Below are 26,565 nucleotides of genomic sequence, written 5' to 3' on the forward strand. Positions count from 1 at the left end.
AGAGCTGGAATTCGAACCCAGACTTTCTGACTCTAGAGATGGTGCCCAAACTATTTCATGATATATATTCACACACATTAAGTACAATATATATGATACACTGTATGTGTTACATATGAGATAGGCATACAGACAAGATTTCTAATTTATATACATCAAGGAATCGTGTTTACACAGTCTGAACAAACTGAGTCAATCTGAAGTCATGCAGGTGATCCAATTTGTTTGTGGGCAATATACATGCTATTGCTAACACATCTGCTGTGATAAAGGAAGCAGATAAACATTCTGTAACATCTCTTCAAGGTGCAGGGAAAGAGCATGAAATTGCTTTTTAAAAAGGGGGACAATTATCTGAATTATAAGAATTTATAGTGACCTATATATGCACCTCAAGTTCAAATCCAACTGCATGTTAAGGTCAAGTAAAACAGAAATAACAAGCAGTATTAGTCAAAGAGCTGATCTGTTCACACGTTCATTCACTATTCATTTGTGCCTGGGGAGTTCAGAGGGATTTAGAAAGGGCTACTAGAATACAAAAGGTGGAGCAAAGAGTTTTGTGTTTGACAAAAGTTCAGAGAGGCTTCACGCAGGCACGTGACCTGGAATTTAAAGGGCATCTGCAGGTTCACCACTGCATAACAGTAACTCAGAGGGAACAGCATAAGCAAAGCAAAGGAAGCATGCAGTGCACATTGCTGGTGGTTTTAAAGCCAGAGTCTGACAAAAATTACTGGACAAAATAAAAGGCTGATGGAGTTAATAAGAGATCGGAGGCAGGGAGACCATTCTGGAGGCTGCAGCTTAATTCAGCTGAGTTCTGAACACACTTCTGAAGGGTGTTCTGAGCACACTTAATAAACACATTTAATGATGAAAAGAATAGGTATATACTTCAAATGCATCAACATAAGGAGAAAACAAAATCATTTCTCTAACCTATAATAAATAACATCTATTTGATGTATTAGTTTCATGTCAAGAAAAACACAGATAAAGCATATTTGGACAAAATGGGAACAACAGTAATTAATCAAACAGTTTATAAAAGTAAAACAGATTTTTCTTTTTATAAAAGCAAAACAGATTTTGCTGAGAAAAAGAGGAAATAAGAATATATATTATTAACACAACATTGTAAATCAACTATACTTCAGTAAAAAAAAATTTTTAATTAAAAAATACATATCTTATATTTGCCTAAAGACACTTTATTCTATAAGGATATAAAAGACAGTAGAGGAAACTGGGTGGATAAAGTCAAGGGGAACAAAACCTTTCGAAGTAAAAGCATTCCACTGTTTTGCAGTTTTAAAACATGAATAGATTGCCTATTTGAAAAAAAATAAAATAAATGGAAAAAAAATAAAGATAACACATTTGTTATCCTTAACAGTGCTATGGTAAGGGAGAATTCTATTTAATATAACATACATATTTATACTCCCTGTGATCTGTAATAAATAAAATCATGATACTACCAAATATTTATTACCAAAGTGAACAATTAACTACCTTGGAACAAAGGAGTCATAATTTAAGTTGGAAATTCAAAGCCAAATGAAGGAGAATTCACACTAAGAAAATCTATTACAGCAAAAATCAGACAGTTTAAATTGCCCTGCTGATTACTGAAGAGCAGAGAGAATGTTAAAGTTTCAGAGCAAAAGAGATGGTTTAGAGGATCCAGATTTAAACCCAACCAGCTAAAGGAAGGGGAGGGACGACAGAGAAGATTTAAGGGTACTAAAAAGGAGACAACAGGTCCAAAATGGAGTCACCAGTACTAACCCCGATATCAACAAACCAAGACTTGATACCTAACCTAACAGCAGTTTCAGCCTCTCCTAGAAATGTAATCTTAACCAGTCCTATCATGATTTTCTTGGCCAACATTAGTGAGGTAATCTGCCAGATAGACCCCTGTCTTCTCCCAAAGGAAGGTGACCTTGCCTGAAATCCTTTCTTTTGCTGATGACTTCCTTGTCCCTCCTTTTTTCTGCTTTAAAAATGTTTTCTACAGCATTTGCAGCTCCTTTCTATTTGCTAGATGGGATTATGCCAATTCATAAATTACTGAATAATCAAATTTGATCTTTAAACTTACTCAGTTGAATTTTTTTGTTTTATTTTTTTAACAGATTTGATAGCAATAATAGGACTGAAGGAGACTTCCAATAACTTTGGGAGTGAGAAACACAGGTGTGGCACCTGCAAACCCTTTTGAGTTCTCTCTCTCACTGAGGGCTGCAGGTAAGTTCCTCTCAGTTCCGAGCTCTGCTCTCTTCGCACTGAGCTCCGAACCTAATTGGCTTTCCAATACAAGACAGGTCAGCTGGATCTGACAGATGGTTCTGCCTGGAGCTCAAGCCCTTAGCCTTTATTTCAGACCACGATAGTCAATTAATTAGTGGAAATCCCCAGGCCTTGATTCTGTCCCGGTATCCATGTGGGAACTATTAGTTCTCCATGTATGTGGAGCCCCTAGTCCTCAAGTCTCCATTTGTTGAGGTCTGCTGGTTCCATTCTTTCCCCAGGTCAAGATCCCATGGCAGAAATAGGTGGTGGTACACACAGGGCCTTTCATTGGCTGGGACACAGCAAAATCCTTGATTATTGCTGATTTGTTAAGGTACATGTGTGTGTTTGTCTTGTTTTGTGTAGATAAAAACTACCGCTAATACGAATCTCAGAAGCCGAAAAGCTACAAAAATTGGTGGACATGGGTGAAGCACTTAAAAGCCAATAAAACACTCTCCATCTAACCCAAGGACTCCTGTGTTCAAATAAGATGGTCACAGGACAAGTTAGCTTGACACTAGGTCATCCACCAACCTCAGAAGATTTCTGTGCAACAAGGTTCACTGTGAAACACCACACAATCTCCAAGCCCACAGCACATCCTTCTTGGATATTAACCTGGCTCCCAAAACCCCAAAAAGGCTTATCTCAAAGAAACGGGATCCTTCAATTCAAAGAGTAATAAGCACTCCACCTTCTGGTACACTTGTTTATTTTATATCTAAGAACTATGGTCTTGGAAGCTATAAATATCTACAAAAATGGCAAAGTGTTACTAAAGACCACCTACAATTAGAATGGCCATTATGAGGAGTGTTCCAATTATATATGATCATTTAAGAAGTGCACTTAAAAGCATGGGCTCCCCCCTCCCACCGCAAAAAAGAATGGGATACCTATTTTAATTGGCATTCAGAAGACTCCAAAAGGCTTCAAAATTCCAAAATACCTTCATTGAAAGATTCACTGCAAAAAGTCTAATAAAAAATTAAAGACACAAGAGGTACCTAAAACAAGAGAACATAAAACTGACATAATTACTACTGCTCCCCTCTATCCTCTTTTGTGTGTGTGTGTGTGTGTGTGTGTGTGTGTGTGTCCCCATGCATGCTCATGGGATTTTAGTTACCCCAACCAGGGAATGAACCCGGGCCCTCGGCAGTGAGAGTACAAGATCACAAACAAAAGTCTGACATGTTAGTGGTCATATAATGAAACCAAGCAGGACTCTGTGGGGCTCCTGGGCATGGAAGCCTTTCTGTGTCCCCTGTTTTTTGTTTGTAGGGAGTAGACTGCAGCCTCTATGACCTTCCCTGAGTTCCAAAGGGCAGATTCGAACAGTTGCTAATCAGAGAAGGGAGGGGATGCAGAGACAGTGGGGGAGCAGTCAAGAAACAGTAGTGCAGCCTTGGGGCAGGGTCCTGGTTCTGCCTCAAGGGATACACATAACAACATCTTTGAGCTCTTCTACAGAACTAAAATCCCCAGCAGACAGAAGCTCACAGTTTGATAGCCTTGAGAACCAGAGAAGCTCATCAGGAGACCACCTGGGGCCAGATTAAAGGCATGTAGGCCCTGTACACACCCTGCTCCTTATCAGCAACCCTGCCCTTGAACCACTGCTATAAAACGCCTCACCAAATCCTCCCAGGATGGGACACACAGTTTTTCGAGACACAAGCCCACTGTGTCCCCCTTTACCTGGCAAAGCAATAAAGCTGTTCTTTTCTACTTCACTCCAAACTCTGTCTTCAAGATTCAATTCGACACCAGTGCACAGAGGCCGAGTTTTCAGCATCAACAGACACCCTCACACCTACCCTCAAAGGTGGGCCCCTGAATGGGCCTCTCCCAGAATGCATGAGATTCTGGGGGATTTTCTTGTAAACTGCTACATTAGTCCTTTAAACTGCTATAGGAAATTAAATTAAAATTAATGAAAAAACCTTGCCAAATTCTGGTAGATACCTGAGCTCCACCCTCTATTTTAAACCCCACTTGGAGCCTGCAGATGGGATCCTGGGAAAACTGGCGGAAGCTGGCTAAGGGTGAAAATTCTTACCAGAGTCAGCACTCCCAGATCTCTGTCTGTAGTATCCAGTAAAGAGAGGAAAATATTTTTTGCACCCTCTTTTGGAATACCTGTCCAAGGGGTTGTTCAATATTGTCCACACTGAAAACCTACAAGATGGTTAGAAGTTTTCTTTTAAGTAGCTCTATAGTCAGGAGTTGGTCAAAAATTGAAAGTTGATATTCAGAGGCTGATGGGAATTTTTTTCAGGCCTCTTCCCTTAAACCAAAATGAAACTCTCCATCCAGAGGGAAAGAAAAACTCACTAAAGCCTTTGTGAAAGGATTTACTAAAACATTCTAAAGGCAAACAGCTCTAAATCGAGAACACAGAAATCTTTTGATTTCTATCCGAGTTAGAAATCTTCTCCCTGATATCAAAAAAAAAAAAAATTAAGGATAATGTAGTTGGATGGGTGGCTCAAACTATAATGTCATTTAGGCTGCAACCCAATTCTTTGAGGAATTGAGAGCAACTATCCTTATCTTACAAATCTTTGTAAAACTAGGAACTAGCTCTAGAGGCAGTTCAAAGTCCACGTATTCCTTTTAACAGTCCTAAAACCTCCCCTATTTATCTCAAAAGGCTTGTAAGAAATTCTGGCCTTAGGAAACCCAAGTCCTTGTAGGAACCTGCATTATTTCCCTGTACCTTTGCCATGTAAATGTTCTACAAACTTCAGGGAGGTAACTCTTATCAGAAGATGAACAAAAGGGAAAAGGTCATTTGAAACTTAGGTGGACAAAAAAATTTTTAAGTGTCTTCCCCACAAATATAGTAAAAAGCTTCAGCCATCTGAGCAGGTAAACTTAATTTATTCCATTGACCAGAAAACAACTTAAATCCAACTTTTTTTTGTAGCTAGTGAAATTTTGTATTATTGTACTTGATTCACTGCAGTAATTTAAAAATGGAACTCAAAAGGTCTCTGTTTATGTGTGTCTATGTACGTGTTGCAGATGTACTGAATTTTCCACCTCTGGATGGTATTGCCAAAATTAATTTGTAAAAGAGCTCTATTTAAGTGGCTTTAAAAGATTAAGTGCTTGCATATATTAAATAAATTGAATCCAGTAGTCCCCCTTTATCTGTGGTTTCACTTCCCCACAGTCAACCTCAGTCTGAAAATATTAAATGAAAAATTCCAGAATTTATTTCCAGGATTCCAGAATTTAAGTCATAAGTTTTAAATTGTTCACTGTTCTGAGCAGTGTGATGAAATTTCCTGCCACCTTACTCCACTCCATCCTGGAATTCCCCAACCATCAACATCATCATAGCTCAGTGATCCAGGATCATGATCTTCTGTCTGATGTATCATCATAAGGTCAACGGTAGCCTAACACTACATCACAATGCCTGTATCACTCGCCTCACTTCAGTTCATCACATAGGCATTTTATCATCTCACCTCATCACAAGAAGAAGGGTGAGTACAATACAATAAAACATTTAGAGAGAGCAAGAAAGAGACCACATTCAAATAACCTTTATTATAATATATTTTTATCATTGCTCATTAGTTATTGTTATTAATCTCTAACTGTACCTAATGTATAAATTAAATTTTATTGTAGGTATATATGTATAGGAAAAAGCATAGTATATATAGGAATTCAGGACTATCCATGGTTTCAGGCATCCACTGTGAGTCCTGGAACATATCCCCACAGATAAAGGGGGATTACTGCAGATGTAAATGGGATCAAAGTTTTTTGGTAAACTTTTAAAACAGTTTCTCTAAAATCTTTCTGGTAACCTAAAACCTTAAAATTTTGGTAAATTCAGGTAAACAATGGATAGTCACTGAATATCCAGATCATTTCCAAATAACATAAAATACTAAAACATTAATTATTGAACACAGGTTTACAACTTTTGGCCTTTTATTTTTTTTACAGAGAAGCTAAAGATATTTGGGAATATTAATAAACATGTTTTGTGCCACACTGAGAAGTTTACTATGGAAAAGCATATGTTTCTAGACATCATAAAAAATATTAATTTGTCAAAGCCACAGAATTCTAATATAAAAGACAGTAAACAACTGTTTACTTCTTTTCACTAAAAAGGTTTTTTGGGGTTAAAAACTAACTATATATTATGTAAATATGTTTATATATAATATATATGTATGTATATATATATATATATAAGGTAACTAGAAATAATAAGGAAACATTTCCATATGCAAGGAAAGTAGGATGTGTGTTTTCAGTAAAAAAAAGGTATGAGGAATGTAGAGAAATTTTTGTTGACAAAAAAGAAACTCATTTTGTCCTGAAGTGAGACTGGTTACTTCAGAATGGGAAAGATGAAAACACAGAACCAAACTGTAGAAGGAATCTTGGGGAAGGAATTTTATGTGTGGTGAAGCAAGCTAAAATTGGAATGAATTTATTTAAGTGGAAAAAAGATGAGTTTTAATATCAAAAGTACACTGGTGCAAAATTATAATTGATTTTCTCTGTGCTAAAAGAACAAGTTATTTTGGATTATTGGTCTGCTCTTAATAAGAGATTGTTAAAGGTTTCCTTTACCTTTAAGAAATCTGCCTGGAAGGCAAATATTTTGTGCTTTAACAAAATAATTTTCTGTAACAACTATTTAACTTTCTATATTTGCCTGTGTAGTCTTCAGTTGTCACTTTGGTTAAATGGATAACTAAATATTGTTTCACAGTGATCTATGATCCTATTTGATCAAGTGTTTTTAAACCTTTTGATATTTTTGACATACTTCCCCAAAATCAAATTCTAAATGAAATCTTTCTGACCTCAAAACAACACTGAGATTTCCCAGAGGGCTCCTGGGAAGTACTGTCAAATAAAAGTAATACTAAGCCCTCTTTATGTCATATTTGTATAGGTATATAAATGTTCCAGAAGCTGTGTCAAATTCCTAGAGATGTGATATGTCCTAGCATAATGTTATCAGTCATAATTAATATAAACATGAACTGGTGTGTATCACAGAAATAACTACATTTCTTTAAATGAAATCTCATCAGATCTTCAACAATGGGCATTTTTAAGTCTTTGTCATTTACAGAAACTTACTGTCTTAGATGCTTTTGCAAAAGTGTTCTTACAAAAGTGCTCCATTGTCAAGGAGATTCACAGAAAGGATTTTAAAAAGTGCATGTTTCTGATAACATAATGGTCATAAAACAACTGTATTCAAGCAGAACAAGTATCATTTATTGTACATGGGACTAAATGAACTGAGGAGGAGGATGATCATAATTTTTTTAATGATTTGTTTGAAAAATTGCTAGTTCCTTAATGTTTTGTTTTTCCAGATTAAGGAAACTTTTTTCCTAAGTCATTGATGACTTACAGCAATTTGGTAAAGAGTATCTTTGTAAACAAAGATAAAACATTTACTTTTCTCTCTACCAGATCCCTCCAGAATTTGGAAACTCTTCAGTATTCTTTTCATGGCAATAGTTAGTTATTTGCAACGTTCAGTAAGAATCTGTTCTCCTTGTAACAGAACACAACTGAAAATACTGGCTGTATTACCAAAGCTTTGATTGAAATATCATATTTGAGAGAGATGTACAGAGACTCAGATATGATCTGACAGCTTTAAGGAACTAAGGTTAACTTTATAAAGCCAATAAAGCCCCCTGAAAAAAATCAGCCTGGTACTCTGCTTGCAGGGTCCTGGCAGCCTTACCAGGTGAGTAAGGAAGGTCATTTCCTGGCAGGCCCAGGAACCACAAGATATTTTTGGACCTCATGAAGAAAGAAATTCACCCAAACTATAGGTATTGCAAGTAAAATCTGATGGCAAGTCCTTGGCTTGGCTTTCTGGCCTCAGAGGCTTTTAAGAGTTCAATCTGAGATTCCTTATGAAAGGTTCCTGCAAAGCAGTTTTAAAAAGTTCTCATATAATACAATCACTATTCTTGCTGCATTATATAAATAATCAGGCCAAGTTTAAAGCAAACAAATTAGTTTAACTGCAGTTATCCTTTGTTTAAAAAAAACTGAAGTAACTGTAGAGAGAAAAATGTTTGTACCTTTGTAGGTATTAGATTCTAGTGCTATTAATTTTCTTTGAGGTTTTGTTATATTCCTATAATCTGGACTGGATTCTAAATTCTTCTAGTTCCCTTCAAATAACTAGCCACTATTCTCCAAACTAATGTTTCCAGTTTTCTCCCATCCTTCTGATTTGGAATCACTAAGAACAAAGATGGTCTTTGAATCTCCTTGGAAGAGACTATATCAGATCTTCTTCATTACCTACATGGCAGCCAAACTTCAGGGACTTAGGTACACATCTCACAGCTGAAGAAGTCTCCACCTGACATCGGTCCTGTACATCAGATGGAGATATCAAAATCAAACTGACTAGTTGGAGACGTAGCTGAGATTAAGGTAGACTGCTTCCTGCCAAGACCCCAGATCAAGGCTTCATACTTGGGACTTCCCTGGTGGCACAGTGGTTAAGAATCCACTTGCCAGTGCAGGGGACACAGGTTCAATCTCTGGTCTGGAAAGATCTCATATGCAACAGAGCAACTAAGCCTGTGTGCCACAACTACTGAGCCCACACGTAACAACTACTGAAACCCATGTGCCTAGAGCCCGTGATCCATGAAAAGAGAAGCCACCACAATGTGAAGCCCATGTAACATAACAAAGAGTAGCCCCCTGCTCGCCACAACTAGAGAAAGCCCACATGCAGCAATGAAGACCCAATGCAGCCATAAATAAGTAAATTTTAAAGGCTTCATACTTCAACTAAACATGAAATCCTTTTCTTCTCTTTTTCTTTCCTTTACTCTGGCATTGACCCAGAAAGATAATGCTATCATCTATGTCTCAGGCCATTGCTAAGGGAGATAACCTCTGTAATATATAACTTTTTATTTCAGGTTAGGAGTTTTACTTAAATGCACTGAAAATTTAACTGACTCATGGCTTGAATGGGCAAATGCAACCATCCCTGCAAATGAATCCATGAACAGCACCACTTTAGTGGAAGTGGTTTGTGCCCCAACAGTATTTACCTTTGTCTGTGGTGGTTATCATTCTCCTTGGGCGTGTGGATTGCTAGGTGGCTGGCACGCAACAGGGCAATGCTTCTTGGGTTATCTAACTGTGCCCCTAACTATTTACAAACAAACTGAGACACTTCATTGGACAACTTCTCTGAATTTACACTGCAGAGTTAGAAAAGTCCAAGAGGCTTTCATGATTTAGGATTCACATTCCATAGCAGGGTCCTACTCCCAGAGTTATGAGTAAATGAAGCTGTGATCAGGAATCTCTCCTTGACTCTTGAAAATACTGCAAAACCTACCAAGACAGTAACTCCCCAACAAAATTCCACAGATTCTCTGGCCAAAGTTGTTCTTGATAATAGAATAGCCTTTGATTACCTTTTAGCTGAACAAGGGAGTGTCTGTGCTGTGGGCAACATTACATGCTGCATGTGGATTAACATTTCTGGGCAAGTAGAAACTCAGTTAACTAAGGTCATAGAGCAAGCCATTTGGCTTAAAAACTGACTCCTTCAGCAGGGTCTTTCTTTGACTTATTTGATTTTGATTGGTTTCTGTCTGGGGGACGATGGCTCCAAACTGCCCAAACATTGCAAATTATTCTACTGTATTCTCTCAAAAGCTTTAAATGTATGTTTACAGCCACTAACCACTGAGCAAATGATCTCCCTGAAACTGGAATGCCAGAAAAGAAATGATGAAAAGGACTGACTAAAACAACTGTGAGCCTGAAGTCATGACCTGTGAATACCACAGAGATTCAATAGCAAAAAAAATCATGACCTGTGAATGTCACACAGAGGATCAGTAAAAGCTATAAGAACTAAACTACAGAGAAGTAGCTGAGAGTAGTGCTAATGCCTTAAATTTTGATCACATCTCTCACTTAGGCTGGAAGTCTGATCAAAAGGAGAGAATTGTGATAAAAGGGACAACAGGCCCAAAATGGAGTCACTTGTGCTAAGCCCCACATCCACAAGCCAAGACTTGACACCTAACCTAACTGCAGTTTCGGCCTTTCCTAGGAATGTAATCTTAACCAGTCCTGTCTGGAATTTCTTGGCCAGAGCTAGTGAGGTAATCCGCCAGATAGGCCCCTGCCTTCTCCCAAAGGAAGGTGACCTTGCCTGACATAATCCTTTCTTTTCTTTATGACTTCCTTGTCCTACACCCTTTCTGCCTTTAAAAACCTTCTCTTTCTGCAGCTCTTTGGAGAGCTATTTGCTAGAAATAGAAAGCTGTTTGCTAAATGGGATGCTACCAATTCATGAATTGTTGAATAAAGTCAATTTGATCTTTAAATTTACTTAGTTGAATTTTGTTTTATGGCAAGGGTAAAAGTTACCAGATACTATTCTTAAAACCATTTTTATAAGTAAAAAGAGAAGGTAATTATAAAGAGAAATGATAAAAACCCATGGATAAACGTCAAATGCACTTGAACCAAAGAGCACTAACTACTGAGTTTAACATAAATCTAGCCTGTTATACACTTTCTTTCCAAGGATCAAGGATTTTAAGATTAAAATACATACTGTAAGTGTGAATTTTTTGTGCCTTGCAATAGTTCTACTGTCTGCCTCTTGGCACAGGAAACTTTGGAGGGTCCCATCATCTGTTTCAAGTCACCAGCATTTCCGGAATGGGAAGGACTTCGGGGCATGCCTACTTCAACAAAAGCATCGTTACAACCTGCAGAAGAGGAGAGAAAAAAGTAAAATTCCAAACATCACCCTACTATCAACAATCACCTGCAACGGAAACAAATCAGAATCCAACCCTCGGAGACAAAAGCATAACAGCTTTCAGCTACAGAGAAGATGCCTTAAATTCAGGCTATCTCAAAAACTCAAGATGAAATCTGAAGAGAAGACCCTCATGTTTTTTAAAGATTGTTAGAGATGAAGGTGTTATAAAAAGAAATACTCTACTTGGAAACAATTACACACACACATACACACTTAGTAAATTAATGCTTTTCTGTTGCACAATTATATTCACTTTAATTTAGGAAGGTCCAATGTAATGGGAAAGTGGTTCTTTCTGTGGCAAAGTTCTTTGGAATTTCATTCAAGATATTGTCTTTCTGCATCCTTGAGGCAAGATGAGTCTTAACTAGTTAACAAAACCAACTCAAAATTGCCACACAGACTTTCTACAATCCCCTTTCTCAAATCAACAGAGCAGGCTGAAGTTCAGAAGGAAAGATACCTTCTGCAGGATTTGATTTGGGAGATGCCTGCTCAGATCCAGTTGTTTGTCTAGACAGATCACCGTGATTCGCACTCAGCACTTTTTCTCCAAGTGATGAAGTGGATATTGCACCATATTTTATATTCGGAGACTGAAACAATAATAGAAAATAACACAGAGATATAGTCACAATGCTAAAATTCATTTCAGGTGAAAGTTTACACGTGTTACTAGTGGCTTATCCCTTACAAACAGAATAGGTCACGTGATTCTTGCTAAAAGGCATTACCTGTGTGTGTCCATTTAACGAAGCAGAGATTTTCTTGCTTTCTGTCTGCATACTGTTGATATGGACATCAACAGGAGTCAGGCCAGGAGGGGGAGATGGAGCTGTGTGCCCATAGGTGGGCACTCCAGACAGCAAAATATTGGTTAATGTGGCTTGGGCAGTAGATGGAATCATAAGGTGTGGTATAGCAGAAAAACCTAAAATAGCATTTCATGGAGACAGAGATTAGGCAGGAATAGAATCAAGAAGCATTAATTTACTGTTTTCAGTAACAAAAAAAAAATCATTTTTGTTGCTGCAAATTGAGAAGAGAATTCAACTTTGATACCTCTCTGTTAATAGGTTTAACACATTACAAAAACATAAAAGAAGTATTAAAATGGAAGAACACTGTGGAGAGTGTTTAATCCAAGCTCTTCACTGTACAGATGATGAAACTAGCTAGATTTAGCATGTGCATCTCACTACCAAGCAAACTTGTCAAACTAGAACCTGCGTTTCCTAATTACCAGGTCAGTGACCCTCATGTGCTTTTGCCATTGCTCCCTGCAGGTCATACTCTTTGTCCTGATCTGCTTGTCATGTCTGAAGATTACATATTACTTTTATGAAAAACTCACTGCTTTATTATGCTTCATTTTAAGTGATTTACACTTTGCAGAATCTGTTGGGCTGCTGTATGCTTTGAACCGCAGTTCTTCCCTAAGGAAAGGCAACCACTAGTAAATTTTACTTAAAAACTGGTAATACCTAAGAATACACACCTTTGATTGTACTTAAATAATACTGACCTGTGGCACTTGAAGTATTAGCAAGTGGAGGTGCCCACAATGTGGGGCTGGGGGTACCAGAACCTGGACTTTGCAAAGGACTGACCGAGCTATTAAGAGCATTCAAAAGTGAGTTTGGGGTTGTCGAAGTGTTGAGAGATAAGGTGGTGGGTCCCAAAAGACCTGTAATCAATGAATGCAAAGTCAATACATATAAACTCAAGATTTAAAAATACAGATAGCATCAATATTGCCATTTGGAATGTACATTCATATAATCTGATATTTTCCAAATATAAGATATGAGTGACAGATTACCTTCTTTCAAATATTCACATGAAATACTGCATGATACACTCCAGCACAGGACCCCACTTGTCCACAGACAGATGGTGATGGGGAAATGGAAGACAGGTGTGCCCAGACCAGGACAGCGGTCAGGGGCATGGAGCACCAGTCAGCTGCTTTACAATTAGCCAGGATGGACAAAATTCTGCTCGAGTGGAAACCCTTTTTTATTTCTCCGCATAACTCACTTGTCATCTGCTTCCAAACAAACTCTTTTTAAACCACTTACAATTAGCAGTGAACAGGGGAATGTCTTCCTGCAACAGAATAGCTCCCTTTGGTCCATTTGTAGAGAGGCTGGCCTACCGGGAACAGTTTTCATACTGTACATGACTCTACATACATGACTTCTTTGGGTTCATCTCAAATGTGTACGAACACTTTTCTCAGAAAAAAGAATCTTTTTTTTTGCTTGTGGTAAGGATTTAGTGTTTGATTTAGTAATGAATTTTCCCTTCAGGCATTTCGAATACGTTCTAAAGTAAAATATGAATTTGTGTAAGAAGTTTCCAGGAATACTTAAAGCATTAAGTATCAGAGGATAGGGACAGCCATGAAAACATTTTAAAATTAAATCACTCTGATCTTAGCTCACTTTTTTTCTCTCGAGTGCAGGAAGAACTCAGTTCTCCTGCTAAGTCACCTGACTGGCATTTCCAGACTCCCATGCAGTGCTGTGCTACTATACGGCTCTGTTCAGATCTCCAGTGGAAGGGACAACTTTGGGAGATTAGGCGCCAAGGGGGAAAATCTGTCTTTACTTGTAATGATGTCTGGGCAGGGATACTTGTAATCTTAATCATATTATAACCATATTACATTTTTAAAAAGCAAGAATAGCTATTAAAAATTTTAAAGACTGCTAAGAGTACTTTTTTCTGTCTCAAATCAACACTGAATAAGGCATAATGATTTGCGAGGGTTATTGCATTAACTTTTCATATTATAGCTACTTAAAAATGTGCAAAAAAGTAGTGAACCTAGTATAATTGTAATGATAGCAATGAACTTCATCGTACAAGATGGGAATCTGTAAATGAGGCAATACATATCACACCATAACTATTAAGTGGCTCACCCTACTTTCTTAAAGAACTAAAGCACCAAGATGATGATGTTCTTTCATCTTTCTCTTCTTCACCTTAGGTATAAATGCAGGTCGGTTTGTTTCCCTTGGTGGCCACAGGCTAGACTGCCTTTGTGTCTGGGTAAGGCAGGCCTAACCACTGGGAGTAAAGGTTCTGCTTGCTTTCCTCTCTCCCTCTCCCCACCCCTCATGCAGATTTGCAATTACTTTTTGAAAAGCAAACTGGATAATCTTTATCTCTAGGGACTGATGGCAATATTGCAAATGCGAGAGAGAACAAACACATAAATTATACTCAGCCTGCTCACTTCACTCTCAATGGCATTCTTAATTTAGAAGAACAAACACAGCCACCGAAAATAAAACAGCCAGACCTTGATTATTCATGCTAAAATAAAAAGAATCTGGGAAATAGAAATCCATAGAGTCTAACAAAAAAAATCACAATGGATTGAGTTTTGTTGCTTTTCACCTGATTGTAGGGCCTGAAGAGGGAAAAAAATAGCCTTTAAAATGTGGCCCCAAACAGTAGAAAGAAAGGGAACTGGATAAGCAATCCCCCAGTGGCTGAGAAGGGCTATAATAATAAATTTTATACCTAGTCCAGTGAGTCCAAGGCCTGCAGAAGCTAAGATATCCAGGCTGGGACATGCCAGGCCGGCAGGGCACGATGCTGGGGACGGACTGGTTGCTATGGTAACCCCACTGCTTTCAAGTCCGAGGAGACATTTCCTTGCTTCATACATATTTAAGGCATTTCGTTCAACACTTTTCACAATCACAGACTATGAAAACACATAATGAGAAAGAAAAAAGTGACATGCAAGTAGGCTACAATGAGTTTAGGAGGGGGGTTATAAATGAATGTGGTAATAAGAATTCCACTCAGGGAATGGATTAATGCTGCTTTAAAATCGACTGCAAATTCTACCCACGTATTTCCTAAGTTTACTCTTTTTGGTAAAACCATAAAATGTCAGGCACCATTCACTGGGTGTGTCCTGTGTTCCAGGCACTGTGATGGAAGAAGCTGCACATATATTCTAATTCCTGCAAAACCCTATTATTCATGTTCAGTGAGGACGAGGGCCTCACCCAAGGTCACAGCGCAGCTGTGGAGGGGCAGCTGGAGGATTAGAACTTGTGTCCATCTTTCTCTACAGCCCATTCTCATTTATATCCTCTTGTCTTTACATTAAAGCCCCCCCCATCTCATCTGTACAAAACAAATCAAACATGTCACCATATACAGACTGCACAGTAATAGTCACTTACATTTGACATTTACAGTCTACGAGTTAACTAATGGACCTTGAGGTACCACTCTTCCCCACTGATGACATATCTGTGGCAAAGCTTATGGTAAAATAAATTTCCAAACAACAAATCTTCTTTTTTTCCTCAATGGACTCATCTAGAAAATTGGAAATGTGAACCCAAGGGGGAAAGCCTCCAAGGGACAATAAAGAAAATGTATGGCTGAGACAGCAGTTAAAGCAGCAGTCAGCCTCGAGGCCAGTGAGGCATAATTAAACGGCCGTGGGATGCTACAAGGTTTCAGAGGTCTCACAATCTATTTTCCCCTGACCTCTGCTCAGTTCTTACTGAACTCCAGAAATCTTCCCGTGCCTGTCCATCTTTACATGCAAAGTGTCTTCTGTCTGTATCTTTCTGTCCTGGTACCCACAGTGACTCTAGTCAACTCAAATTAGTCAAGCCCGAAGCTTCACAATACATAAAATTAATGTGCTATTCTCTAACCTTAAACTCAATATATCAAGTTCATGTAGAATCAATCCTCTCTCTTCCTTTAAAGTTTTCTTTTGAAGAAGGCATGATTGTTTTTTTTATGCTGGACACTGAATACCACATTATTTACATAGATACAAAACTGTGTACAGTAATAGATGTTATACATATACCATATGCATATATAATAAAATTCATAGCTTTGAAATTTAAAAAAATGGATGGTACAACTGTTTGGTGTTTTACTTACTGTAATAAAAATATACATAAATGTTATAATTTAGTACATGTTACTATGCACCTTGCTTTTTTTATTCAACACCATTCTTGTCCTTTGACTTTTGATACAAAGGCTTCTTCAGTGTGTATAACTACAAGTAGAATCGCTGAGGGTAGTAGGGTATCAGTATTTTCAGTGTGATCAGATGGTCATAAATTGCTTTTCAAAGTGGTTGTGCCAATTTACACAATTTAATGTAGGGACATTTCTCTTTCCTCACATTCTCACCAGCATTTAATGTCATTAGAATTATCCCATTAAATTTTGACAGTACATGTAATTACTGAAATTTTGCAACATCTTAGAGGAGAAGTTCCAAGAAGGCTGAACTGGGGGCACATCATTATTTAAAGTATTTATGAAGGAGAATGGGTACCTATTCTTTAAACCTCCAGGGCTAGCACTGTGGCTCACAAATAGTAAGTAAGCGAAGTATTTTTTGAATTGCCTTGGATATGTACACATACACATACGCACATAACACAATGTTCAGCCTTATCAACTCTCTGGCAACTTAGTAAAGCTTAAAGTTAGCAGGTTGCAAATTAATTTAAAAAATGTCTTCTCTTTCCTTCCCATATATATACTTAAAATAATGGTCAACAATGGACTTCAAAAACCGACACATATATAAAGAAAATGATCAATAATGAATGCTGTTACAAATTTACATTTATATAAAATAACTAAATATAATATATAATGATGTATATTATATAGAATATTTAGTTTCATGCATATGCAAATACACATTTATAGGAAAAAAACACTATACAGAATGTGATAGGCTACATGGTTCTCTTTGGGCCCAGACTCTGAACCAACCTTGCTCGGCTGTTTCGGCTTTGGCTTAATACTGATGAAGACATCAAGCTGTTCCATCAACTGAGCGATGAACTGTGGATCGACTTCAATTTCTTCCTTCATGTCAAACATCAGCACAAGAGGAAGACAACCCTAGGAAGTGTCACAATGGAAAGTGTGAGAGGTTAAAAAGTTACTCATTTAAATATCCACTAATTTAACATGCCTACAGATACTGCAACATTTTATAGATTTAAAGAGTAAACCAAAGTATGAAAGCTAAATTATACACCTTCACATAGCTTAGAAGGCTGTTCTGCAAATAATGTTGAGGGGTAGAAGCTATTTTTTGGATAACAAAAAAATGTGTCTTGTGTTTCTATTTTGGGACCTGAATTTTTTACCTGCTCTCCACCTTGGAAAATGCCTCCATTCTCTGACTTCAGTTTTGTTAGTGATGCCAGAAACTAGATTCTCAACCACATCAAGGGTACTAATCATATGCCCTGGCTCAAAGACTTACAGTGGAGGCTGTTTATTGTCTCCCAAATGAAATCTAAACATGTATCAGCCTTTAAAAATCTCCACATTTCAGCCTGGCTTTGCATGTACAATCACAGGTTTATGTGTACACGTCTGCCCCTTCCTCCAGGCTAGACCAGCCTCTTGACTACCTTTTAAATAGATTCTATACGTTGGTATCCTAACTCATCAGAAGGCTTCTTTGCCAACCGAAGTCCTACTTCTCTTCTGATGCAGCTCAAACCTTACCTCCTTCCTGGAGTAAATTGCTACTGTCACCCCCTCTTTTAACTGTCTCACTCTTTAACATGTCAGGGTTTAGCAGTTTTTTTCTCTGATGCTTTCTTCCTGGCCCCTAATCTACTGAGTATAGGAAACACATCCCATACATTTTTATGATGCACAGATTGATGGGTTTGTACGTGAGTATCAGAAGAAGTTACCATCGAATACCATCAAACATACTAGAATTAAAATGAAATCACCATGTTCCATTTCTCTTCTGGATAAGTCATGTTTGTAAGGATACTGCTATTAAAAACAAACAAACAAACAAAAAAACCAACAAACCACGGTGGTGGTATTTAAAATATAAGTTAAAGCCGTTTAATTTCTCTCTCCCTTACATCTTTCACTATTGCAATAATAATATGTCTCATTACGCACCTGTATTTTTGGCAGGTGTGATCAAAGTATGAATATGAACTCATAACTGCACTGATTGCTTGAAAATTCACTAAACTCAAAATAATATCTAAAGAACTTGAAAAGGGCAAAAAAAATATGAAGAGTAATCATAATAATCTTTGGATACAAATATACTATCTAACTAGTAGTATATTAAAAGGTAGCATAAATAAGCTTGGCTAAAAAAATTTATTTCTTAGAATTATATATCATAATCCTTAATGATTATAACAAGTTCTCATCTGTCAGAGGAATGGAATCAACAATACAAATCTGGCTTTTCTGAAAGTTTCTCAAAAACAGATTCTGCAAGTTAATAACAGCAAAGGTCACGCCTGAAGCTTATGGATTCAAATGTCACTAAAGGTCTAGCTTGAACGGAAGAATATAATGGTGTTTTCAGTAAGAATATTTGTGAGTCCAGTATGTCAGTCCATTTTGTTACTATATAACAACCTACAGACTGGGTTTTTAAATAGATAAAGGAAGGAGAGAAATATTGAAAATTATAAACTGGAAGGAGTAGTAAATTATATAACTTATTTTTCTTCAATGCATGATGCTCAAATTCATGGCTTAAATAGCATTTTCAAAATTGTATCCTCTGATTTATGACATGTTCAAATGTTTCACGCTACCAAAACTTACATCTTTGAGGGTAAAATTTTAAATGTATTAGTTTTTAACTTTTCTGTTTAAACAGAAGACATTTTTGGCAAACACAAGCTAATACTACATGTCAAATAAAAATACCACCTTCCATAAAACACAGCCAATTATTTCAACATAACCTCTTCTGTTGCTTAGTTTAAGTTAAAAAACAAAAACAAAATACTACAAGGAAGTTACTCACCTATACAATGAAATTAAGTCTGTGAGGCACTATGTACCTTATTCTTTCATTTCCTTTTACCTAGAAACTGCCTTATTTGACCAGAATTCCAAAGTGCTTCCATAAATCCCACATTGGTACAGTACGTGCAGCAACATACACTATACCCAAAGAAGTTTAAAAAAAAAATTGTACCATTAATTTCAGTAAACCTACCATGAGATATTGCCTTGCAAGACAGACAGACTCAATGGTGCCCTGGAGGTAGACGGTGGATTTCTTTTGTGGATTACTGGGATCGGGAAAGTGGATCTGAGCACCCGTTCTCTGCATGATATGTTTGATGTTGCTTCCATTTCGACCCATCATAAAGAGATGGTGCTGAGCTGCGATGTCTAGTTGCGTGCTCACGGGGATAGCCGACGCCAAGCTCCCGGCAAGATGTTCCAACAGCATGGCTGTTCCTTCCTAGGAGAAAGGGGTGGGAGAGAAATAATCCTGTACAATAACCGTCCACACTGAAGGGAAAGATTCTACTGCACTTCTGACAGCTATGGAAAAATTCGACACGTTCTATGAACCAGAAGGTAGTGTGAGAAAAAATTCTGGAAAACAAATTAATCTTAAAATCCTTAAAATAAAACTTGCATGAGTTGTACACCTACAATGTCCGGAATTACCTACACCACTTACCTTCACAGCACTTGTGTTATTCTGAGAGCCTCGTACTATCACAGTAGCACCATACATTCGGGACCGCTGTTTAAATGACACTGAAATGTTGTACGTTTGTGATATGTGCTGAATAGAGGGGGAATTAGGATCAGGCACAGGTTGAAGAATTCCAGCAATTGGAAGCTCAAACATCAGCACCAAAGGAAGCAGCTCCTAAAATGAAATTACAGAAGCCGGAGCAGATAGTTAAGTCATTGTACATTTAGAGATTAGTGTAATTCATTCATTCTTTTCTGAAGATGGAATTTTAAAACATAATGCTTTTAGTACAGCCATAAGCTTGGGTAGACTAAAGTTTTTTAAATGAATGGAGCCTTATGAGAAATCTGAGAGTTTGTAACTTAAACTGCCTGTGGCATTCTCCCTCAGGCATCTTTTTGATCCTTTCAAAATCATCAGAGAAATGGAGCCAGATAAAATCCTTTAGGTCTCTAAGAAACAACTTCTGTCTCTAAGAAACAACTTCCGTCTCTAAGAAACAACTTTGATACATTAAAACAACTTTTGTCACTATTTCCTACATTTGAACATATGATTTCATTAGAAAATGATAAATTACATTTTTATTGCCTTATAATGCAAACATCGCTGACAATGATTTACAGTACTAAAAGTAATAAATAGTTACCCGAATTCTAACTCGGGCAGACTCTACTCCTGCCGGTTGTCCTGCTATAGATACCTGCAAAAGTAAAAAAACACAGAGTTAGATTTATTGTACTTAAACCCACATCCGCTTTCCCAGTTACCTACACCCTCACCACTCAAAGTGTCGTCCAGGATAAAACACCATCGCCTTTACCTGGGAGTTTCTTTAAAATGAAAGCTCTCAGGCACCAACCCAGACCTGCTTCATCAGAATTTGCATTTTAATGAGCTAGGGTGATGTACGTCAATTGATCGACATCACCTCCTGGACTTACCTAAAACCACCCTGCCACCATGAGGCCATCGTGCCCTCTTCACAATTTCTCATGTTCACTGCATTTTCTCCCCTTTCTAAAAACTCTCTGAATGCGATATGGATTTCAAAGTGCAATGACAGTGCGGCACTAAGTTCTCAAAATAATGAACTACTTCCATGCTGGCTGGCAAAAAACTGGTGCTCCATCAGGCCTCTTCTTGGATCTCCTGGGCTTTCCTATGATCCAGCAACTAAAGAATTACTCTTGGAATTATGCCAACAGGGTGAGGCTCCCAGACAACACTCTTGCGGGCCATGCCCCACACCATACCAGCTGTCAAATATTTTGATTACTACTCTTGCTTTTTACCAGGCTTTCTATCTAGTGCCTTATGCGTGTGTCCCACCGTCACCATTAGTCCCCACAGAGAAAAGGCCACATCTTATTTATCTTTGTGGCTGACACAGTTTCTAGTATTGTGATTAAGGAAAGAAAACTTCCAAATAACACAACACTATCCGTTCTTCAAGTACCGACAGCATTTTCATGTAGACAGGTGATTTCCATTTGTTTCCAAACACACAAGCTAGAAAAAATGTGTATAAAATAGAGACATAATTTGGTCAACATGAGCAAGTCAGACACTCATACACCGCCTCTCAGAAGGTGATCCGGTGTAACCTGGAGGACCACCTGTGCGATGCTGCAGACAGAATCCCAGCAATCGATAGGTGCTGGGACTAGGCAAGCTTTCCGGGCCTTTCCTAACTCACATGCCTTCTAAGACTTTCAGCAGGGACTTTGTTTTATGTTGCCATGACATCCCTTCCTCTCTTCTACACCATTTAGAGATCAAGAATTTACAGCCCATCTACAACTCATCTCTTTAAAAAGCAGAGCACCTTCCGTCTCCTTGGAGGGGGACGTACACTCCATACTACACGCCATCTTCATGATCACTCTTTTGTTCTCATCTCCCGAAAAAGATATGCATACAGAAAACTCAAGCTTTAATTGGCCCCATAAAAGTTCACGTGAAAAGACCAAGCACCTGGTTGCTTTTTTCTGCTTGATTATTCCTGTTGGAATCTGGAAAGTGGATGTGGCATCCCGTTTCTTCCATCACCTTTTTAATATTGTTGCCACCTTTGCCGATTACATGAGAATGTTCTGTATGTGAAACATCCATCTTCAAGGTGACCCGATTGCTCTACGTGGAAATAATGTATTATTTTTTGATGTGTGAAAAAAGGAACAATTCCTAAAAGACACTTTTCCTCCAAGGGAATAGGGCTAATAAAAAGTGATCCAGTGGAAGATCTTACAGATTTCTTAATAAGATCATCTTAACCTATAAAGTTTTCAATTTCTCTCTCTCTTTGGCTAATAGAAAAGAAATTTTCATTTAAAGACAAATTTGTCAGAAGAAAGGTATACTCTTTACCAAGATAATTTTTTGGACAGCTATATTTAAAATTAGGTATAATTACAAATAAATTACTCATTTTTTCTTTAATAGATATCATTCATGAAACAGAATTCAAATAATAAAAAACAAATGAAAACAATTACAAGAGGGAATATATGTATCAATATGTTGGTAGAAATGTTGAACAATGATAGAAAACTAGAAATAAAAATAAAACTCAAAACTGAATTAAAAAATATTTACAAACATTTTCACAAGTTCTCTATCACGGTATGTCAAATTTTACAAAGTAGATAAATTATTCTTGCTGGTAAGAATAAGAGTGAGGAAGAGATCACCAAGTATAATCTCCAGCAGTAAAATGGCTTAAGGAAACCAACAGGAGTGTAAGATTAGTTATAGTTAAGCGAGATGTAAAGTTCTAAGACATAATGAATAATTAGTCAGACTAGAATCCACATATTTAATTTAGGAAAATGTAGTGCCATAAAATTATAAAGACTGACATGAAATGTTTTCTCATTTATAAAATTGAAATTGAAATTCTTCAATCCTTACAAAGTAAAATTTAAAAAGTCAAAATACAACAGGATGTTAAAAATATCAATAGTTTTACATTATCTGAATTCTTAAATTTTAAACAAAGTATTAAACACTTTGGTTTTTAAACTTAGTTCTTTTAGTTTAATCTCTAAAAAGAGAAAAAAGATATCCCTTTCTGGATGTTCTAAAGTATATATAATAATTATAAGGTGAATGATTCTTAAAGATTTTTTTTTGAAAAGAAATAAAGAGGAAGAAATCAGAAACCATTTCAATGAAATACCAGGTGGCAAAACACAGTGGTTAAGAACCACACAGCCTGGATTTGAATACCACCTCCCTACTTATCAGCTATTGGATCTTTTGCAAATTCCCTAGGATCTCTGTGCTGAGTTACTTATGAAGAGTAAACAAATTAACGTTTGTAAAGGATGTGGCTAAGTGCCTGGCATATAGTACATTATTTAGAAGTGTTTATTAAAATAAATTCTCACAATCGAGTAGACATTTTTACATATTTTAATTTCTCTATTGTCTCTCTCTACATATACTTGTAGAGAGAGAGAACGTACAAGACAAATTGTCAAATTTCATGCCATCACACACACAGAGCTATACGGAAGATTATTCTGGTTTTCTACTGACATCATAAAGGCAAATATGTTAATTCTTGCAGTCTTTATTGCTTGCCCTGTACTAATCAGGTTCAATGTCTATTTCTGACGATGGCCTATACATACATATGTGCATATATATAACATATACACACACACATATATGTATTTAAATATATATACATATATATACACATGCACACATATGGAAAGAGAGGGAGAATATTATTCAGTTACCCAGCATGAGAAAACCTATTCAAATTTTAAACAGAACTTTATATCCACTGTAGAATCACACATGCTTATTTTAAAACCCACCATTACTTTCTCCTGGTTTTTCTTCTCCAAATGGTTCTTTCATAACAGCATGAAGTAGCCCTTGCAGAGACAAGGTTCTGACATCTGAGTGTCCTTAACATTCACTTACTTTTGTGTCTAAGACAGACATGATCATTTCCTTGGCTTCCTTAACATCTTCTTTCTTTCCAGAAACCTTAATATGGGGATCTATAAGAAATCAAAAATAAAGGGCTCATATGAAACCCTCAAGCTCTGTTTTAAAACTGATGGTACAATATAAGAAAAGAGATTCCATAATAAACTCAATATAAATTCAGTGTGTTGTCACTGTAATAAAAACAGAAATACCGAAAATACCCAAATTGTACATTTATAGATACTGGCCAACCTATTTAATTTTACATTTAATTGCAAAATAAATATAATTATTTTTTAAATAAGTGAAGAATCTATAAATTCAGTTTATTAATTCATCTCTTGCTACAGCCCAGGCCCTGTTCTAAGGCTTGAAATGCACTGACTCATTTAATCTACACCACAGTTTTGTTGAGTCTGTTTGCAAAGGAAATAAAGGCACAGAGCAGTTTAGTAACTTGCCCCAGAAAACCATTCAGGTCTTGTTTATTATAATCCAGTATCTTCCAACTCTCGATCCACACTTTAAACTATGTGATAATTTAGAAGATATTCTTACTGGTCAAGGTTAATAGAAAAAAAACTTAATCTTCATCCAAGAATATTTAATATTTATTCAGAATTAGTACTAAGTAAGTGACTAAATATATGCTATGTCTGTTGTTTATTACTGCCAGGGAATGTTATACAGGAAAGCATTCATTCATTCAGCACGTATTTTCTGCACCTCTACTATGTACCAGGCACTATTCCAGGGGCTGGAGGATATATCAGCGACAAGAAAAGACCCTTATCCACATGGAGCTTACAGTCTTGTGCAGGGAGGCAAAAGCCAATCAAATAAATAAATGATCTAGTATATTAGAACATAGCTACTATGAAAAAAAGGAAAAGGAGAATAAGACAAAGGACCAGGAAGGCCAGCTATGAGTAGGGGGTAGGGGCATTTGGCCTCTTTGAGAAAGTAAGGCTTAAAGGGGATGAGGCAGCTGGCCAAGCTAGGATCTTCCTGGTGTAGGGAGACATCAGTGCCAATGCCAGGGTGGGGACGTGCCTCTTGGATTCTGTCTTTAATCAGGTCTTCAAGTTTCCCCAGCAGTCTGTTTTATTACCCTACAGGTCAGCCTGACAGCAACCAAGACCATCTGAACGTTCTATACCATTAGCTCTAGTGATAGAGCTGAATGACGGAGAATTTAGCATTACCACCACAATCGCTAACAGCGCCAATCTTACTGACTGCCCACAACATGCTGCCTTCTCTGCTGAGTACACATCATACACCTGGGTCAACGACAGAGTTGGCCAACATTTGCTGAGCAACTTTCACAATTAGCAGGCAGTTCTGCCTGAGTTCTTCTAAACCAGGATAAACTAGGATAAGAAACTTAAATGATCTGGTGTAGATTTTATCTAACTACACATACTTCATCACATTGTGATTTAACCTACCCATCTCCACCTCACAGTCACCAAGGCCATGATTCATAAGGTGTGACTGAAAGGGGTGGAGAGGGAAAGAGAAAGAAATGAAGGATGGGAAGAGGGAGGGAACCATTTTCTAAAGCTCCCCACTCTTAGGACAGGATGGAGCAATCCTAGTCAACAACAGTGCACATGGAGCTTCAGAGCTCAGGAACGCGTCCCGCCTCCTGGGGAGACCTCCCAGCAGCTGGGCCTAATTTGAGTCCATGCCATCACCTCCAATTCCCACCCTCTCCCCCCCCCCCCCCCCCCCCCCCCCCGACTGTGTCTCCTGGTGGCTGCTCTTGGTTCAGGCACTTTTCCTTATCCTGTTCTTTAATCCCTCCTTTAACAGTTGCCCTGTCAAAAGGATGTTGCAAAGATCAAAGACCTTAATGCTGGTTAAAACTTCCTAAAATGTTTACATTATCGGGTATTATAAGGCGAGGGGCTAAATAAAAGTAGGGCAAAATGTCTGTCCAACCACCACAAACTGGGAGAGCCTCTGCACTACAGCTGCATCATGTCCTGTCTGCTTGGTTCTTCATGCATCCTAATATGGACTGCCTTTTCTGTGCAAGAGTCTCGCCAACCTTAGCACACTTAAATAGACAAACATTCTCTTTAACAATTCTTATTACATCCATTATGACTCCTAGAGGCAATATTTACATAAAGAGTTGTCTACTCTCACAACTGCGGTCTCAACTCCCTTGAACTCTGACATTACTAGAAATGCTCAGTACTGCAGTCGGGGATTAGAGCCTGGTGCGTCTCAAACATGTCTGCTCATCAGACTCACTGGTAACACTTGTAAAATATAGGTTCCTGGGTCTCCAGAACCTGGCAATGAGCATTTTGTTGTTTTCCCAAGTGATTCCTAAATCAAGTATAGAGCACAGCAGATCAAGCCACATAAAACATGTAATTGTAGTCTCTTATGTATCAGCCATGTATATATAACATAAAATTTTCTATAGGAAAAAAATGTATTTTCTCACAAAATAAATTAACAGTAGGTATTGAATGGTATGATACTCCGAAAACCTATTACTTTACAGACTGGATAATCACATTAAAATTCCTACGCATCTGTAGAGGGACAGGAAACCTCAGATCCAATTTAAGAAGGAATTTGATTTTCCACCATCTCTGCATCAATGGAACAATAAACAAAATAAAAAGCAAAAGATTCAATTAAAAAAAATTTTTTTTTTAAATTTCAAAGTGAAAGAGCACCACCTAGTGGCCACAAGTGTAAACTTGCAATGCTCACAAAGAGAGACGCAACACAGTCACCCACAGCACCAAACCGTCTCCAGGACCCAAATCAGCACTCGTTTGAAAAATGGCTCTTTAAATAATCAAGTCTTGTACGCACGGAGAAAAACATGACAAAATTCTGGTTTAGACCGCTAAAGTATCTGGAATTATTGCATCTTTCATTCCCTCTTCCCTCCTGCTTAGCAGGTACCTACAGGACGTGA

At 37.5% G+C, this 26,565-nt stretch overlaps 1 protein-coding gene across 5 annotated transcripts in view; it reads right to left on the reverse strand.

The window, feature by feature from the left end:
* The window catches only part of BICC1 (BicC family RNA binding protein 1), a 309,108-nt gene that overhangs the window by 23,682 nt on the left and 258,861 nt on the right, over positions 1-26,565 (reverse strand). For 4 of the 5 annotated variants that reach the window (XR_009053881.1, XM_057736127.1, XM_057736126.1 and 1 more), the window contains exons 4-14: positions 23,607-23,686; positions 21,645-21,803; positions 20,317-20,370; positions 19,647-19,841; positions 19,170-19,421; positions 16,934-17,065; positions 14,678-14,864; positions 12,666-12,827; positions 11,875-12,071; positions 11,604-11,736; positions 10,928-11,084 (exon numbers count right to left, since the gene is read on the reverse strand). Coding sequence is in view for 4 of the 5 variants with exons in the window: in XM_057736127.1 (XP_057592110.1) it covers positions 10,928-11,084; positions 11,604-11,736; positions 11,875-12,071; positions 12,666-12,827; positions 14,678-14,864; positions 16,934-17,065; positions 19,170-19,421; positions 19,647-19,841; positions 20,317-20,370; positions 21,645-21,803; positions 23,607-23,686 (1,708 nt within the window). In the remaining variant the exon portion in view is untranslated. Of the gene's footprint in view, positions 1-10,927; positions 11,085-11,603; positions 11,737-11,874; positions 12,072-12,665; positions 12,828-14,677; positions 14,865-16,933; positions 17,066-19,169; positions 19,422-19,646; positions 19,842-20,316; positions 20,371-21,644; positions 21,804-23,497; positions 23,687-26,565 lie in introns of those variants that run through there. The other variant, XM_057736129.1, reaches the window with a different exon arrangement.

The sequence above is a fragment of the Hippopotamus amphibius genome, chromosome 5 (genome assembly GCF_030028045.1).
Source record: "Hippopotamus amphibius kiboko isolate mHipAmp2 chromosome 5, mHipAmp2.hap2, whole genome shotgun sequence".
NCBI classification, from domain to species: domain Eukaryota; kingdom Metazoa; phylum Chordata; class Mammalia; order Artiodactyla; family Hippopotamidae; genus Hippopotamus; species Hippopotamus amphibius.